At 41.3% G+C, this 19,506-nt stretch overlaps 1 protein-coding gene across 4 annotated transcripts in view; it reads right to left on the reverse strand.

Annotated features, from left to right (window-relative positions):
* Positions 1 to 19,506, reverse strand: part of PGM1 (phosphoglucomutase 1) — a 66,118-nt gene that overhangs the window by 20,548 nt on the left and 26,064 nt on the right. For 3 of the 4 annotated variants that reach the window (XM_077950331.1, XM_077950272.1, NM_001257491.1), the window contains 6 exon segments: positions 10,162 to 10,324; positions 9,661 to 9,807; positions 7,987 to 8,112; positions 4,798 to 4,988; positions 3,425 to 3,579; positions 1,018 to 1,133 (listed from right to left, as the gene is read on the reverse strand). In XM_077950331.1, coding sequence (XP_077806457.1) covers positions 1,018 to 1,133; positions 3,425 to 3,579; positions 4,798 to 4,988; positions 7,987 to 8,077 — 553 coding nt within the window. In that variant the 5' untranslated portion in view covers positions 8,078 to 8,112; positions 9,661 to 9,807; positions 10,162 to 10,324. 4 annotated transcript variants of the gene reach the window in all.

Raw genomic sequence — 19,506 nt, forward strand, 5'->3', positions numbered from 1 at the left:
CTACCTCCAGACTTATAGGAAAGGAAAGGAAATCAGTACTCTGTTCTGTTTAACCTGGCATGAACTGCAACTCAGTTGCAAAGCTGAGAGAATGCTTGGTTTTGATCTTCTTTTCTTCACTAAAGCGTGACAATAGAGCACCATAGGATCAAGGTCAGTGCATTTACTTAAAAATATCGGGTAGAGGGAATAAAAGGAGAAGAGATGTAGTCACTTAACTGCCTTATAACCTGGCCGGAGACTGATACATGGGACAGGGCCACACACCTGAACAGATGTTTAGAAAAGAGAGACTGATGCAGGCAGCATGAGGTAGCAGAGAAGGTCATGAAAGAGGTGGGAGTTCGGGTCAATATTTGGACAAGCAGAAAGGAGGAAGGAGAGCGCACAGAGTGGGGTCTATGGGTCTTGGGTCATCCCCCGAGAATACTATGTACTCTTCTTTCACTTGAATATTAATACAATTACACATACACCCTCAGGCACAAGGATGTATTTTTAATTTCTTGATCACCTAGCAACTTAGTTCCACCCTCATGGTCTTCCTTCACTTAGCCTTGATTATTCTGCTATAGAAAACTTGGGCCTATAAAAGAGAAAGATTTAATGCTGTGCTGAAACCTCTTCTTAAATAAAAACAAAAAACTGGCTTGCTCCACCATATTTCTTCTCAGAAATGAAAACATCTATGAAGGTTTCTTTGACCACTGAAGGAAGAAAAATCTGTTTATCACTCTGTTTAATCCCTACAGACTCAATGACCACGCTGCCGAGGAGGCCCCCCAGCTTCCTGTCTGAGTCCATGTGATCCTCTGAAAGTAAAATCAGCCTTTTTGGCTGAATGTGCTCACCCCTTTTCAAATGTGTACACTTCACCAGGGTTGTTATAAATAATTTGTACCTTGATTTAGGACACATCAACTACTGTTGCTATTTCAGTGCTACCTTAGCAGTCTAAGCTTTTACTGGAAATAGTGGTTACAGGGAGGAAAATGCTAGCACGGGAGTGTGACTTACCAGTCCCGAAGCTCTCCTCCCCACAAAGGGACAGTTTGCTCGCATCCATCAAATTCCCAAAAAACTTCCAGCCAGTTGGGGTCTCATACAAAGCGATCTTTGTAGCATTAGCCACCCTTCAAAGGCATGAAATCAAAGTTACATCACAGCAGGACTGTCAGCGTAGCCATGTGAGGGACGGAAAAGGGCAACAGTTATTGTAATCAAGGGTCCCATTTAGCATTGCACAGAGTCACACATAAATCTAAGACTGGTGGAAAATCATAAGAGAAACCTTGTGCACAATGGGCTATTATATGTGGATTCAGAGAAGGTGGAAGAAGAAAGAATTAATTCAGATCACGGAGTTTAATATTTTAGAAGAAGCATCCATAGTAAAATGTTCAGGGTTGCTGTTTAGGCTGTTTAAACCCACATTTTGGATACAGACTGCATCTATACAATCTATGAAGAAGAGAATAATGGTGTTTTGATATACCCATAATCACAGAATCATGACATACTGGGTCTGGGCAGTTAGCATTTTACAGAGAAGGAAACAGGGCCCAGAATGTTATGTGATCAGACCAAGGTCACAAAGCCAGGATGACCGACCGCCCAGTATTCAGCTGCCTGGTGAGTGCTGCTTTTGTCTCATAAGAAGTCGCCCCAGGGGAAACGCCCAATGGGGTCTCCCCTATGTACTGGCTTCACCCACACTGATTAGTGGTTCCCCTTCCCTTCTAACATGTGTTTTATTTCTCTCTAGGTATCTTTAGACTACTTAAAACCTTTGAGTGACTTAGAAAAAAAAATTCCTTTCCCTTTGAACATGAAAAGTTACCTGATAAGTTCCATTCACTGTTTGAGTGAGTTTTGCTTCCCAGAACGTTTGCCTTATTTCCAGGAAAGCAATGTCAGCTTGGTGTTCTGATATTTGAGGAAAAAATCAAATCTATGATTTTGAAAACTATGAAAGTACAAAAAACTTTTATCTGGGTAATGAGGTACTTCAGTTATGATTCTATACGTGGATTATCAATTTTTCCAAAAATTGGAATTACACTGTTTTTGGATGACACAGAAGGTATTCCAGGACCTGACAGGCCTAATGTATGACAGTGTGACCTCAAACCAGCTCATAATTTCAAATGCAGGACCTGGTGGTAGACACGCTGGGCTCAAATGCTAGTTCTAATTTGGTGGTGAGGTCTTGGACAAGACTATTAGCTTCCCTGACTTTCCATTTCCTCTTCCTTAAAATGAGGTCTGCTGTGAGGATCAATTGAGATGGTGAATGTAAAAAACACTGTACAAACTACAAACCACTATATGGATATTAGTGGCTATTTTCTTGTTAGCCGAAGCAAAGTCAGCACCAATTCTATAACCATCTCTCCTCTACAGAAAAAAACTGCATGGCCCAGTGGGTGGGAGCAAAGGCTCTGGGTTCAAATCCCAAGTCAGCCATTTACCAGCTGGGTGACCTCAGGTAAGTTACTTCTTTGTCCTTTGGTGTTTCCACCAGAAAAATGGTGTTAAATATAGGATTTATCTCATGGGGTTCATCTAAGAATTAATGAATTAAAACATGCAAAATATTTAGTGTCTACAACAAGGTAATGTTCAATAAATATTAGCTATTACTATAAGAGCCTAGATATATATCACAGCCTACTTTCCTCTCTGGCCTTGACCTTTTACTCATTCATTCATTCTTTACCTTTTATTCATCAAACATTTCCTGCACACCTGACATATTCTAACTAATATTTTCCCTGGTCCTCATCTGTTATGACTTTTATTTTTCAATTTTTTAAGTATGATCTAACAAGCCACCTCAAAGCTTTTGTACAATGAAGTGATATATAAACATTCACTGTGTTTGTGTGGGCATGAGCGATCCAGTTCTGTTGAAACTCTAAAAATACTTCAAACTGCTCTTTCACCCACACTCTGTACACACTGCAAAAGGAAAGTGATCCTCCAAAATGATGTTTTGAGTATTTCCATTGTTATTCATTAACACTCAACTATTCATTCACTTTAAAAAAGTATATGCGTGTGTGTGTTTGTCCTACCATGTGCCAGGCACACTATGGTCAGGCAGAGTCCAGGATGGTGAACAAGGCAGTCCTTTCTCTGCAGAAGTATACAGTCTAGCAGGGCAGGCCAAAGAGAAAACAGGCTACTAGAACACAGTGTGGTAAGTGCCAGGAGGAGGAGGCCCAGGGTGCCAAGGGAGTGCGGAGAGGGGCATCGAATCCAGAAAAAGCCACCCATCCCCTCACACAGGAATCGCTCAGCACACTCTATGCATCAGATGCCGATGCTGAAAGGGAAGGACACGTGTTCCAGGCACAGTGAAGGGTGCAGTGAAGACTGGGACGTCCCGAGACAGGAAGGTCAAGGGAATGGAGAGACCTACCGGTCCAGGGCACCACTCGTGGGCATGCTCCGTGCAAAGCCACGGACCCCGGTCTGCTGGAAATACGGAATGCTGAAGATGTTGGCAGCAATGACAGCCACAGAGTCTGAAGGGTTCACAAAGAACCCATGCTTGCCCAGAATCATGTTTCGATCCTTGGGGAGAAGAGAGGATCAAAGAAAGACCTTTTAATCAAACTAGAAGAAATCAAACTATCTTTCATGGGGGTTTTATAAAATTTAAAACCATAAAATTTGAAATTGATCTCTTTTCCATACTGCATTTTTAACACTGGGTTTTATTTTCAATGGGTTTATACAGTACCGTTGGGCCAAAGGCACCTCCATGCCAAAGAGTTAAAACTGTTTTCAATTAAAGTCCAAGCACAACCTCCTTTTGAGCTGAGTCCTCTGTTCTCCCTCCAGAGGCCAGCTCACTTTAACCTCCTAGACTTTTTCCAGACTCTGGAACCAATCATCTTTTTCCCAGGGGAGGAGAAAACGCAATGAGAGAAGAAATATTGGCTGTTTACATAGTTTGGTAGGTCTACTGGGTAAACTGTGTACCACAGTCTGTGTACCACAGTAACTGGGAGGGTGGCCAAAAAACACTCCCAGCATGCACTGCATCACAAAGATGTACTACAAAATAATGTCTGCTGGAACCCCTTTAATTTCCCAACATTTTGATAAGGGAAAAATTATTTTTCAGGAAACAGTGGATTCTAGCTAATGGTAAAGAACACTAGTAACAACAAAAATATATTTTCAACTAAGTAAATGTGTACAGTGTCTACCATCAGTGAGATATAGGGATATAAACCTAAGACACATCTCTTCCTTTTCCAGTACATAGTCACCCTTGTAAATCAAACAGCTTATTTCTAAACATTTTAATTGTAGAGAATGATTAAAATGTTAATTCTCTCAATATCATCTTCATATAGGCCATGAAATTGCAGCTTCAATATTCAGCTCGTGTGAATGAATGAATGGGTGTATTATAAGACCAAAACCTTGTCCAGAGATTAAGTAAGTAGCCAGCTGCTGGTTGAGAGCAGAAACCTACCTTAAGACAGGCATCTAGAACTCACCCAGTTCATGAAATACCAGTCATTCTATCATAACCAGAACCTAATCATCGTGCCACTGTTAGCAAGTATGGATGTCTGAAATTAAACGTGTGGGTTTCATTTCAATGACTCCTATTCCTGTTCAAGAGGGTCTTCTAATAATTTAGCTCTGACCTCAGGTCAGAATGAGGGATCCTTAACAGTCACTCCCAGGGTCTGGCAGAAGCAGCCCACCTTTTTCCCCATCTGCAGGATCAGGCCTGGCCTGCACGAGAGTTCACTTAAATGCACTTATACCCACCCCATCTCCATCAAAGGCAGCCCCAAAATCATGCTCTCCTGACTTCATGGTCTCCACCAGGTCAGCTGCATAGGTGAGGTTGGGGTCAGGGTGGTGGCCTCCAAAGTCCTCCAGAGGAACGCAGTTAACTGCTGAGTTTGCAGGGGCACCGAGTTCTTCACAGAGGATCTTCTTTACATACGGTCCCACAACTATATACAATGTGGAATAAAAGTATGTAGAATCAGAAAATAAAAGTCCTGAAAGGATGTGAGGATTCAGGGCTGAGGTGGATGCATTCTGGGGAGAAGAATGGCATGAGAAACAAAGAGAACATGTGAAATGTGTTCAGGGACTAGTGGAGAGATACACCTGACTGGAGAAGAATGTTCTCGAAAATGGAACAAGGAGAGATTATGTTGGAAAAGGTGGGGCCAGTTCATGAAGGGCAGAGTGGGGAAAAGAAAGGAAACCAACCATTATGAAGGCCCTACTGTACACCTGTGCTTTCTCATTCAGTCCTTCAGAAAAGCTCAGAAGGTGGTAGAGCTTGGAGCTTAAGAGCCTGGACTCTGAAATCAGAGTGTCTGGGTTCAAATCCCAGCTCTGCTGATCATGGGCTGTATAATTTTGGGAAAGTTATTTAAACTCTCTGTGCCTCAGTCTCTTCCATTTGCAAAATGAGGGTCATAATGCTAACTACCTAACAGGACTGATGTAAGGATTACATGAGTTAAGAGTTATGAAGCACTGAGAATAGTCCCTGGCAGTTATGTTACAAAGTTTACATTATGATTATCACCTGCAGTTTACAGATACATTGGAATGCTGGTGTTCTGAGGTAAAGACATTTGCCCAAACTTACATGGCTAGAAAAAGTGGGAATTGGGATTCAGAGCTGTTATCTTTCTACTATGACAAGCTAGCTGACAAACTGATTAAAAAACCACAAACAGGCTGGGTACGGTGGCTCACACCTGTAATCTCAGTACTTTGGGAGCCTGAGGCAGGCAGATCACATGAGGTCAGGAGTTTGAGACCAGCCTGGCCAAGATGGTGAGACCCTGTCTCTACTAAAAAAAAAAAAAAAAAATATATATATATATATATATATATGTATGTGTGTATACACACACACACACACACACACACACACACAGATTAGCCAGGTGTGGTGGCAGGCACCTATAATCCAGCTACTCAGGAGTCTGAGACAGGAGAATTGCTTGAACTTGGGAGAAGGAGGTTATAGTAAGCCGAGATTGCATCACTGCACTCCAGCCTGGGCAACAGGGCAAGACTCTGTCTCAAAAAAAAAAAAAAATGAAAAACCCACCACCACCAACAAACAACAGGAGAAGCCAGGTACATATGTTTACAGTGACATTTTACATAACCACCAAGAACACACATCTCTGAAATGCTAAGAGAGCATTTTCATCAAGGATGATACTAATCCCAATATAGTACATGCCCCAGAGGTCAGAATACTGTGGAATAAGTGTGTACTATGAGGGGTCACCTGTTAAGCAGGTTACTGACACACCATAGAATGAGGTCAAGGCAGCCAGGGCTGTGAGCGATACAGAAACAAAAGTGTTAGAACAGCCAAAAGACCTGGTGAAAAGTAGTCTTATCTCCTGACAAGCTCCTCTTACCCAATGCCCTCCTCACATGCCCATTCTCTGGCCAGCTCAGGCCTCTCCTCATTTCCCTAATGTGACATCCATTTTTAAGCCTTCATGCCTTCGTCACAGCCACCGACCACATGAGAATGACCATTGCTTGATTTTTCATCACTCTAGATCTTTCTTTCGTAAGAACTGAGTTGGCTGCCACTTCTTCCAGGAAACCTTTCTTTATACCCCTAGTCAAATTATGCCTTCTTCCAACTCCAAAGAGAATACCTGAAATTCCAACTCTCATTTTGTTGGCCTGGCAGGAGTTAGTTTTTTAGAGTTTTTGTTTTGTTGTTGTTGTTTTGAGACGGAGTCTCGCTCTGTTGCCCAGGCTGGGGGGTGGTGGCGTGATCTCAGCTCACTGCAACTTCCGCCTCCCAGCTTCAAGCTAGTCTTCTGCCTCAGCCTCCTGAGTAGCTGGGATTACAGGCATGTGTCACCACACCCGGCTAATTTTTGCATTTTTATAGAGGGGTTTCACCATGTTGGTTAGGCTGGTCTCGAACTCCCAACCCCGTGATCCGCCTGCCTCGGCCTCTCAAAGTGTTGGGATTACAGGCATGAGCCACCGTACCCAACCCAGGGGTTAGTTTTTTACCCACCTCATCTCCCCAAACATTGCACATTCTTTGAAGAAAGTGATCTGCCCAGTTCCTGCCTATTCCCCAGGCATGCATGTTGCAGGTCTGCAATACACATCTGTTGAATGGTTTAAAATGACAGAATCGCTTTTGTCTGAGTAAAGAAGTAGATCCATTCTATGGGAGTCCAGAGGCCAACTAGGACCCAAGGGGAGAAGTTCCAAGGATGGAAGATTTTAGCTCACCAGGAGAAGACTTTCTAACTGTGGTTTGCAGTGTCACAGGAATCCCTGAATTGCATCACTAAAAGGGTTCAATCTCAGGCAGAAAGGCTTCTCCAAGCAGGCAGATGTATGTGTACAAGTTTCAGGGATTCTCATATACCTACATGTCTGAGAAAACCTCGTGGTTCTGGTTCACAGTGATAGCTGCCCTCTCTATGGACCTGACCACACAACCCCCGGAGGAAGAAGACAGAGCTGTACACATCCTGATGTTCCTGAATTTAATCCTCAGCTTGCTCTTGCCCTCTTCTAAGAAAAGGAGCATGTGGGGGCAGGTGAGTGGGGATGTGGGGCTCAGGAGTATGTTTACCACATCTCCCAAATGACCGTCCTCTCAGAAATACATGGGGGCGTGCAGCAAGAATGTAAGGTATCTTCTGAGGGGGAGGGAGAGTCCACAACAGCAGTTGCATGTTACTCAGAACCTGATGCTTAATGTGGAAACGCTGACCTTCATACGAGCTTACCACGAGGAGTGTCTCTACTATTTTTGCTACATACAATTAGATTTTGATCTGTGTGGATATTGCTCTGGTTGCAAAATAACTCTATTTAAAAACCATCAGAGAGACTTGAGAAAAGGCTTGTGAAAGCATCATGATACACACAGAAGAGAGCGACTTCCTATCCTTGAGAGATGGGAATTGAAAAGAAATGACTGTATACCTCCATGCATAGCATCAATACGGATCTTCAGTCGGTTTGGCCCAGAAAGTAGTTCTTTCAGTGCACTGAAATCAAAGATGTTTCTCAGCATTGTAGCATATGCTTCCACCGAATCCACAATTTCCACTGTGAGAACAAGCAACATTAAAAGATGGAAGGACTAACCACATTTAGAAAGATTATATTCTGATGTGATTATATGGCTGTAAACCTGCTATTGCTATTTTAAAGGGACAATTATTGAACAGCTCAAATAATATGACTGTTAAATACTATCCAATACTACCAATAGTTATCCAACACTAACAATTTTCCTGAGAGGTAAATGTTATTAGTCCTATTTGATAGATGAGGAAACTCAATGTGTGAAGCGTTAAGAAACTTGCCCACACAGCTTGGATGAGGCACACAGGGGATTTTCAACAGAGGTTGTATAAATTCTGCTAGGCCACCACAGTGCTTCCCCATTCATCATTTTGAGAGGTGTGTTTTGGTGTTACAGAGAGCAGAAAATATAATGCCTACTTTTAGTTCCTTTTCTTTTTCCAAGTCCATTGTCATCAAGACTTAATGGTACTAAGTGGGAAAAGAAATTTTTTAATGAATCACTTTTCACATGTACTGCTTAAGGAATAAAGCAAATATAAGAACTTAGTATTGTTGTTCTTGTTGAATATTCAGGGCTTCTGAACATTTTCAAAACTGTTGGATATTCAGGGGTTCTGAACATTTTCAAAATATGAAGATTTTAAGAAACTCTCTAGTGGTATCTTCTGAACCTCAAGAATGTCTTCGAGATGCATCAAAGTGGCACTTTATCTTTGTTAGTATGCAATTGTCAGCTTTCCATGAGTAGGTTGAAACAAAAAATGCAATCCATCCTTTGGCCAGGAACTAACTGACTAATAAAATGCATTCCATAAAGTTGCAATTCAGAAGAAAGAATACACGTTAGGGCAAAGTCAAAATGCAAGTCCATTGCCAATCGTCTCATCCTCATTTTATTAATCTGAATACTTTTATAAATGTTTATTCTGTCAATTATTATAATACCTGGCATTCAACAACAAAATGTTAGCCACAGCTGCCTATGTAGAGAGTTGCAATTTGGTCCCCCCAAAATGGTCTGATTGATTTTACTGAATGAGGACAACTAAAATGGAAAATGTAGGCTTGCGAATCATTCAAACCTGAGTTGAAGTCCTGGTTTTGCCATTCATTGACCATGACCTTGAGCCTGTTACTTAACCTCTCTCAGCCTTTGTTTCCTCATCTGTAATAATGAATGCTGACAGTGCTGCCCTGACAGATCTACTGTGAGAATAAAATGGATTAATGTGTGTAAAGACCCTGGTATGTAGCAAGAAGTCAATGAAAAGTTAACTATGAATGTAATCTTACAGGTCTTCTAGTCAAGGCATGAAAACTAATGCCTAGAGTGTTGGAAATGACTTACCCGATGTCATGCAGCTGATCCCTGGCAGGGCCCAGGGAGCCCAGGTCTCTGGACTCCCAAACCTAATTCCAGACTCGTTAATTAACTAACACTTGCAAAGCTCACAGACCACTCAAGGAAGTCTTTCCAAAGCTGAAGACCCTGTACTAAAACGTTGAAAGAAAAATCGCTCAACGTGGAAATAGGAGTGGGCAGAAAGAGGAGGAAAGTAAACATGCCTGTGAAGGGTTTGAACTTATTTTCCAAGTCAAACTGCTGCTTTCCAAGAACACCAAGGTCTACTTTCAGGTCAGGGCAAATTGCATATTCTTCAATTGTCTTGCTGATTTGGAAAATTTTATCAGTTATTGCTTCTGGAGCAGGACCTGGAAATCAAACCACAAACAGTGGGTCACTTCATGCAGCTCACATGGAAATACAAAGAATCCAAAGCTCATCAGTTCCTCTTCACTAGCACATCTACCATTTCATCATTCAGCCAGCAAGGTGGCAGGATTTTTCTAAAAGAAAATATCATGTTAGGGATGAGTTGTACATGGCTCTTCATATTCAGGTACAGTCAAATGAGAAGCATTTCACTGTCACTGAAATGAAGCAAAGAGCACCCCCCTGCCCCCTACAAAGGATCAGAACCAAAACCCTGGTCTCCCCAGGCTCCAGCTATTGGTTTATCCTACTGAAGATAAACTTACCTGTCCTCAAAATGACAGCAAACTCACCTCCATTAGAAATATTGAATTTGATTCCAAAATCTCCATTGGGGCCCCCTGGGTTGTGGCTGGCTGTCAGAATGATCCCACCAATGGCTTTGATTTTTCTAATGATGCAGGATACAGCAGGGGTGGAGAGGATTCCATTCTGTCCAATAACCAAGCGACCAATCTAGGAGAAGAAATCCAGAACACACTCTTTAACATCAATACATCCAGAGTCACTGCTCAGAAACAACACCAAGATAACAGGCAGATGGACAAAATAATAATAATAATAATAATAATAATAATAATAATCTGTTAGACAAAAAAAGATTTTATTTAATAAAAATCTACAGCTTGGATGTCTCCACCACATTACTGAAGCAGAATCAGCAATGTTGAACAAATTCCTTCAGATGGTTTTTGGGACTTTGTAGTTTTAGAAGAGTGTGTGGTCTGTGTGCACTAGAAGGCTCTGGCATGAAAACACAGCATATTAAAAAGAGCCTTTCCAGATCAGGTTCACAATGTGGATACATTGAAAGAATATGAGAAAACCCAAATTTTTATCCAATTCAATCATACTTTCAATCCACAACGGGAGAAAAGAAAAGGTTTAGCTAGTTAAAGGGATTCTGCCCAAAGACAAGGCTTTTTTAAAGTAAAAATCTTTTTGAAGTAAAAAAGGCAAATTTTATGGCAAGATTATTGAAAAATGACTCATCAATTTATCTTTCCAGTCAAGCTTGGCTTTTTCATATAGTGGGTTTCCTCAAAGCAAGACACACATACTCCTGTTACAGTGTACCTGGGTTACCTCCTGGGCCTAAGACAAGAATGCTGGAGTTATTCCTGAGTAAACCAGTCAGAACGACCTACATGAAAGGGCAACAGGTGGGACTTCTGTTGCGTTCTTAACTTACCTTCCCATAGCTCTTACTGATGGTGAAGTACCGCTCCTAAATCTTTTTTGCTAAAATGACAGTAATTTATATCTGTTTCAACATGACTAAAGTTGGAAAAGAAGGTTGAGGTGTTGTCAGTTCCTCTTAAAAAACAGGGATTTTTTTACATTTTCCGTTTGTTATTTCTTTTTGCTTCACCCAAGATAAATATGATTGAAGAAACAACTTGATGGTGGAAGATGTGTTTCTAATGTTGAGAATGTCCATGAGATACCTGGATTTCCTGGGGAGAGTTTCTCTGGGACTGTTGGCTCTGCCACCCTTCCATAGCTCATTGAAAACTGTCAACAACCACCTCCCAGGAAGCAGCTGGTTCACTTCCAACCAGCCACCTCCCAACCACCTCCCAGGAAGCAGCTGGTTCACTTTGTTACCTCTTGGCTCTCATATGTTGATCTCTGAACAATTTTTGGTATAGCTCCCCTAATATATTGGTTATATCCTGCCTTCCCCAGGAAATGGTAACCACCAGGGTGGATGCTGTCAGTAGGTTGCTTTTTAGACTATAGGAACCTGTAGATAGTGTGGAATCAATACTGATGATTGTTATGGAGCTACAGAGTGCTTTCTACATCCCACAGCACTTTTGATCCATTCCCACATTTGCTCCTCCCAAGTACCACTGCAAACATGAGGAAGCTGAGGTCCAGAGTTATCATGATCCTGCCCATTCATTCATTCTTGCCTCCATCCAGCAGCAATAACAACAAGCATTAATGGAAAGGTGCTATGGCAGACACTGGCATAGATGACATGACAAGGCCACACAGCACATTAGTGCCCACGGTGGGGGAAAGTATTGAAACCTCCTGACTCAACACAGTGACATTTCACCTTCCAGCAGTTTCCAGTGTGGTTGTGGTGAGAATAAAAGCCTATATTCAGGCAGTTCTAGAATGTCCATAGGAGGGGTTTAGGGGTGGCTTGTCGAGTTGTATTTACACACCAAGCACACCAATTTTTATATAGATTATATTTGGTGTGGAAGGAGAGGCTGATGATATTAAGCTACACCACCCATGTCACCCCTTAATTCTGCCATTCCTTATGGTGAGATTTGTAATGGTTCCAGGCTGAGGGGATTATGCCAGGGGTAAGAGTAAGAAGAAAATTTGAGAGATAGAAGCAAGATAGCTTCTCTCTTGAGCCCAAGAAGAAGTACATCTGGTGGAAGAACTCCCCTTCCAGATCAGGCTCTTTCTTGGGAATCACCCTCAGGAATATTGCTCTCAATCGGATACAGGGGAGACACTGCTCTATTACTCTCCTTCCCTTAAAGATGCCTGGACCACTGCAACAGCTCCTAACTCAATCTCCCCTGCCTCTCTCCCACATGAGTCTCTCTTGCTCGACCCTGGCTGGATCCATCTGACCTACTCAAACCCATCTAGTTCATCTTTCTAAGCCATAATGCTGTGTCCCTTTCCTGACCCCAAAACCTTCCCAGAAATTCTACTTCTAGGTATACACCTGAAGAATTGAAAGCAGGACGTAGACAGATGCTTAAACACCAATGTTCATAGCAGTATTACTCACAAAAGTCAAAGGGTGGAAAGAACGCTAACGTCTACCATGAGGTGAACGGATAAACAAAATGTTGTGTATACATAAAGTGGAATATTATTCAGCCTTAAAAGTGTGTGTGTGGGGGGGGGGTCCTGCCATATGCCACAAGATGGATGAACCTTGAGGACATTATGCTAAGTGAAATTTGTCATACAGCATTTCTCACAAAAGACAAATTGAGCCGGGCGCGGTGGCTCAAGCCTGTAATCCCAGCACTTTGGGAGGCCGAGACGGGCGGATCACGAGGTCAGGAGATCGAGACCATCCTGGCTAATAACACGGTGAAATCCCGTCTCTACTAAAAAAATACAAAAAACTAGCTGGGCGAGGTGGTGGGCGCCTGTAGTTCCAGCTACTCAGGAGGCTGAGGCAGGAGAATGGCGTGAACCCGGGAGGCGGAGCTTGCAGTGAGCTAAGATCCGGCCACTGCACTCCAGCCTGGGCGACAGAGCAAGACTCCGTCTCAAAAAAAAAAAAAAAAAAAAAATACAAATTGAAAACTGTCAACCACTCCACTACCAACCACCTCCCAAGAAGCAGCTGGTTCACTTCAGTTACCTCTTGGCTCTCATATGTTGATCTCTGGACAATTTTTGTTGTAGCTCCCCTAATATATTGGTTATATCCTGCCTTCCCCAGGAAATGGTAATCACCAGGGTGGATGCTGTCATTAGGCTGCTTTTTAGACTGTAGGAACCCGCAGATAGTGTGGAATCAATACTGATGATTGTTATGGAGCTACAGAGTGCTTTCTACATCCCATGGCACTTTTGATCTGTTCCCACACTTGCTCACATTTGTCACAAAAGACAAATGCTATATGATTCCACTTACATGAGGTATTTAAAGAAGTCAACACCATAGAAACACAAAGTACAATGGTGGTTGCCAGCGGCTCAGAAGAGGGAAGGATGGGGAATTGTTCAATGAACATAGACTTTCAGTTTGGCAAGATGAAAAATTTCTAGAGATATGTTGAACAACAATGTTTCGTTAACATTACTGAAGCATACACCTAAAAATGGTTAAGATGGTAAATTTTATTATGTGTTTTTACCACAATTAAAACTTTTTAAAGAATTTGTCACTGTACTCTAAGATGACATTGCAATCTATAGGTATGGATGTGACTGGAAGGACATATATAGGATAATTTTTTTTCTTTTCTTTTTTTTTTCTCATGTGACTGCCAGATCATAAGGATAAATATTTTTTAACTAAAAAAAAAAAAAGGGAATAAAATTCTGACACATTCTACAGCCTGGACAAGGCTTGAAAACATTATGCTAAGTGAAATAAGCCAGATGCAAAAGGACAAGGATTGTCTGATTCTGCTTCTATGAGGGAAGTAGAATAGGCAAATTCATCGAGACAGAAAGTAGTACAGAGGTTACCAGAGGCTGGCGGGAGTGGGAATGGGAAATGATTGTGTAACAGGTACAGAGTTTCTGTATGGGATGATTTTTTTAAAAAGGTTCTGGAGATGGATAGTGGTGATGGTTGTACAACATTGTGAATGTAATTAATGCCACTGAACCATACACTGAAAATGGTTAAAATGGTAAATCTGATGTTATGTATATTTTACCTTTCCTGGCCCCCAAGGTAGAGATAACTCCCTCAGCCAGGCACTAAGAGTCCATTCTCAAATGGCCTCCCCTGCCTGCCTTCCTTTCCCACGACTCCCTTCCTTAAAACTCATGCCTCCCCGCCAAAACGGGTACTTCGTTGTTCCCCAAACATCTAATAGTCAAACACAGCAAGGAGTAAACTTTAAATATTCCTTTTAACTGAAAACAGGGCTTGGTATTTTCTTAGGTTTCATTAAAAACCAAGTTCCATTTTCTTTGTCCTGTAATCATGCACATGGGTACTGCTCTTACCTCTAAACTTACCTCTCGGTTGAGAGCTCTGGGGACTGAATGAGATATCAATATTCTAAAAGGGGCCCATCAATATCTTATTTTGTGCAATAAAATGTCCTTCAAAAGCAGAGAGCTCTATATAAATAAAAATGAAGAGAAACTTATAACCCATAAATGCACCAGATAAAGTATGGTAAAGGGAAAAAAATAAAATGATCTCCATTTAGCTCAGTGGGCTGAAAAGCCCTCCAAGAATCAGCTTATGGGCACAGTGGCTATTAATGAAGATAAGAAAGGAGCATTAACTTTTGTCAAAATCTGTGGCAATAATTATCCTTCCTTTAGATTTCCTCCCTGCAGCCCTACCCACAATCAAAGGCATGTTAAAACAGTCAGAATGTAGGATATGTTAGACAGAGAAGAAATCAAACCCTTTAGAATTTCATAGGTTTAAAGTGCATCAGATTGAAGTGCTTTATCAGTCCACTAATGTTTTAAGCAATTCAGTTGGTTAGCATGACTGTTTTAAATGCAGTGCTATCTTTAATAAGGTGGCTCTCACCTCTAAGCTTACCTTGAAAAGACTTGAAAATATTCTTGGGCTGCCAACAGCTCTAACAAATAGGCAGCTACCATATTTAGTCAATTATTATCATTTAAATGTATTATTTAGTAAACCTTCAGAGGGCAAATCTGAGAAAGTCTGTAGAGTCTGCCTGAATTACACATTCCTACCACCTCTTCCACATCCTTCAGCTCCACACAAAAATGAAATGGAGCCAAATATATCACAGCAAAGGGGACAGGGTACCAGATCCACTCAACAGTCTAGATATATGCGGAGAAATAATGTTCCATTCGTTCCCTCTCCAAAGATTAAAAGCATCTTAATACCATTCCCTTTGCAGCTCTCCTCAAAGAAAAAATTTATGGCATGTCACATTTTATCTTAAAAATGTGTATGCTTCATAATAATTTCATATTTGAGTGCTTTATCAGCAACTTTTACATGAGAGGCATTCAGATTCTGAAACTGAGTATCAGGAAAACTCTCATTATAAACAATAGGATCTACAAACACTTAAATTTCGTGTGGTGGTACATTTTATTTTGTTTTGCTTTGTTTTAATTTGGCTTTCGCAAACACACCTGCTCAGCGTATTTTGAAAATACACTGAAAATGAATGTCTAACACATGTAGTTGCAATACTAAATTTTATCTTGTCAGAATCAGAATCTCTTCCAGAGAAGAAATACAACAGATTTTAAAATTTGCAGGTACTGAAGGACTATGTGCTCCAACTAATTGCTAATCATTATCTAAAACACTAAAAATATATTTTTGGTCCCTGAGAGGAATTTGCAGAGCAAAAAACATCAATGTTCTGATGCCCACCTTCCTGTAAACCAGTGGGCTGTGCGAACTGTTAGATTATCAAGATCAATGCTTTCTGGTACAATATTCCTTCTCATTTGCTTAATCCAGCCAACACGGTTTTCCATGATGCAGAGGTTTAGCAGAGCCTCCTCATACTATAGTCTTACAGGAGTTATTATCTCTACCCTGCTGCACAAATTCACCATGCACAGGGCTTCTTTGTGTCCAAGGTCATTATAAGCAGGTGCCCCTGTAACAGGTCCTCTCGAAAGGCTCACACCTAACATTTTCCAACCTCCTCCTAGCATTTCTGCATGACTACCAGGATCCATAAACAACAGCATGCCCTGGCTTTTGTTTTCCTGTTTGACAAGTGACTGAACTTCAACAAGAAAGCCATTGAAAGAAAACAAAATCCTCTTCTCTCCACCATTCAGTAGAGCCCTCTTACATAGGACAGGGTGCCCCTTGAAGCTAGTTAGAATGTAGATAAAACAGCTTAAGACCGGCAGTGTGCTTTAAACGTCTAAAAAGCAACAGGTACTTTGTCGAGCAATAGAACAGAGCATAATACCTAAGAAGCTGAACTTAACATTCCTGTATCCCGGTGTGGTTAATGTAATTTCTCAAGTATTTTCACAACATACAATCACTAAAGTTACAATGAAACTTAACCGGATGTTAGTAGAATTGAAGTGTATACCACATATAAATCCTTGTACATTTGTATACTTCTGTAAAATTAAGAGGTTATTTGGAGAGCCAGAAACATAACAATACTTATCATATACCCACCCCATTGGCAGCTGCCATCTGCACTATCGTTTCTATTGCTGATTTATTAAAATACCGCCCATCTCCACCAACCACCAGTGATGATCCCTGGCGATCTTTTAGGTCTATGGAAAAGAATATACTCTGAATGAAATTCTCCAGATAGCATGGCTTTTCCTCAAAATAATAGGTTTTCTTCCGTAATCCACTTGTTCCTGGTTTCTGATCGTGGTAGGGAGCTGTAGCAAAAGTCAACAAAGGGAGAGGACCTTCTTCCATTTTTTTATACGTCCCAGAAATCCATTCTTCAAAATCACTCATCCTTCACTTCCACCGACTGGCTCAGTGAGGGTGTCCAGAAAGCAGTCAAGGGACTCCAAAACAGGTCTGTCCAACCTGAAGCTGCAACAGTGTCGTATGAGTAACTAAAATAGAGGGTTTGCCTGGACGATCACTCTCAATGAGAAAGCTTGGTTAATTCCTTGTTGTTGTCCCTTGTGAACAAGTTAAGGGCCACACACCCACTCGCACCCACACACAAAGCAGGTCTTCAAAGTTGTTTTGATGAGGATACTTCTGCCCACTTAACCAAGCCAAATACCCTTCAATTATTTTTGTCTCATTTCCCCGTTAGGGTAGAGATAGCTCCAAGGAGTGCTGCATGCAGCCGACTTCAGTTGTAAACACCAGGTGGCTGCCAGGCTCTACAATCAGAGCCCAGGCAAAGAGGGCAAAAGCAGTCCCACGAAGCAGGTTTGTGAACAAGACACCCTGGTGTGGCTCTCACTGCTCCTGCCACCCCTTAAACCAGAGCCTCTCTGGGCATTCATCTCTGAGAAGGCCATCTGCAGCTAGAGTTGCTCCATGCCACCTAGCAAGCTAAAGGTCAATCTTAAAATGGAAGTGAGGGAGCTCAAGTTACCCCTGGTTTTCTTACATCACTGTCATTTTGATACCTAAGAAATTTTTTTTACTTCACACATGCAATCTATCAGGAAAAAAATCATCTAACAGATTTATTCATTGGCGACCAAAGATTTAACAAAATAGTGTTCAGTTCTAGAAAAACAGATACCTCCAAAGTTGCCCTGAATAACCAACAGCTTGGTCATTCCTTTGAATATACAAAAAAGCAGGCATGAGGATGCACCAAGTCCTTAAAAATGTAAGCAAAACACGGAAAAATATATATATATATGTTTTTCTGAGCGCACAGGTTTGGATCAAGTTATTATTTAGAAAAATATGAACATAAGATTTTTAAAATTTTTTCAGTTTTAAGTGTACTTGACTTTTAACAAAATGTTTTTAGGGAAGCAGTTTAAGTCCTTTGTATCTGAAGAGTCTAGGATGTTTAAAAACATTTTACCTAAGTAAATTTCATATCCAATTCCATTTAATCCCCAAGATTTTATTACCGATCTATTTAAATACAAACATGTGTGTTCTCAGCCAGCCATGGTGGCTCACACCTGTAATCCCAGCACTTTGGGAGGCCAAAGTGGGCAGATCACCTGAAGTCAGGAGTTCGAGACCAGTCTGTTCAACATGGTAAAACCCTGTCTCCACTAAAAATACAAAAATTAGCCAGGCGTGGTGGCGTGCACCTGTAGTCCCAGCTACTTAGGAGGCTGAGGCAGGAGAACTGCTTGAACCTCGGAGGCTGAGGTTGCAGTGAGCCAAGATGGTGCCATTGCACTCCAGCCTGGACAACAGACCATGCATGCACTGAGGAATTAAGGTTTTCAAGGGAAAAGTGAATCATCCCTTGAGCAACAAAATCTGAGTCTTTTTATACTAACTTGTCAAGCAGCATCTGAAAGTAGACATGCACTGGTAGCTGCCAACTGCCCTCTGTCAAGAATGCGCCTGTGTTCCAAGGCTGCTCTGCAGAAGACCAGCAGGAATAATGGGCTCACGAGTGGAAAGTAGGCCACTGGCAAGGGAGCCTGGCCCCCTTCAAATGACAAATGGGCCTGGCCCATGTGCAGGAAATACCTCGAGACATAACATTAACACAATTCACAAAACACATTTATTACGTTGAAAACCTGTCAGGCAAAAGACAACTACTTTTTATAGCTTATTTTGGGCTCTTAATTTGTTTTAAAAAGTCAAATTCTTTAGAAATTAATTGAAAAAGCAAGCATGCTTTATTAACAGTTTACATAACCACTGTTTTTCTACTATAAATGATTTTCTAAATTCCTATTTTGTAAGTTCTGTGCCAAGTTTTCTCTGGTTTTATATGGGCTTGTAAATTAGGCTGGCATGTGTGTCTTGACATATTCGATAATAGATCCAGATTTATGAAATATCACTCCAATAATCTTTTCTTTGGAATAACAGAGCAACCAACCACGTAATTGGTAGTTTTCTTAATGAGATCTTGAAATCCCAGGGTAAATTTGGGGGTACTTGGGCACAAGGATGTTCCCACATCCCATACCAAAGCCTCTCTGCCCACATAATATACCACACTCCAGCATGGTCTCTGCTGGCAGCCTGCCAGTCTCTCAGTGAAGTTCTTTCTGAAGGCAGAACTATGAGAGCAACATTTTAAGCAATGACACATGCCAGGCATGGTGTTTGTCAATATGCAATACTACACCAAAAGGACATAATCCTTGCCCTAGAAAAGCTTCTATTCTAAAAATGGGCCTGATCATAATTTTATGAACACTACAGAATTCAACCCCATATAAAAATATTACCAGAAGCAGCAATGTTAGATGGACTGTGAAGTATAGTAAAAAAGAAGAGACATTAAAAACATTAAGCTTCCTAAGACACTCAGACTAAGTGGGGCAGCTATTAAGAA

This window comes from Macaca mulatta, chromosome 1, assembly GCF_049350105.2.
Source record: "Macaca mulatta isolate MMU2019108-1 chromosome 1, T2T-MMU8v2.0, whole genome shotgun sequence".
Classification (NCBI taxonomy): Eukaryota; Metazoa; Chordata; class Mammalia; order Primates; family Cercopithecidae; genus Macaca; species Macaca mulatta.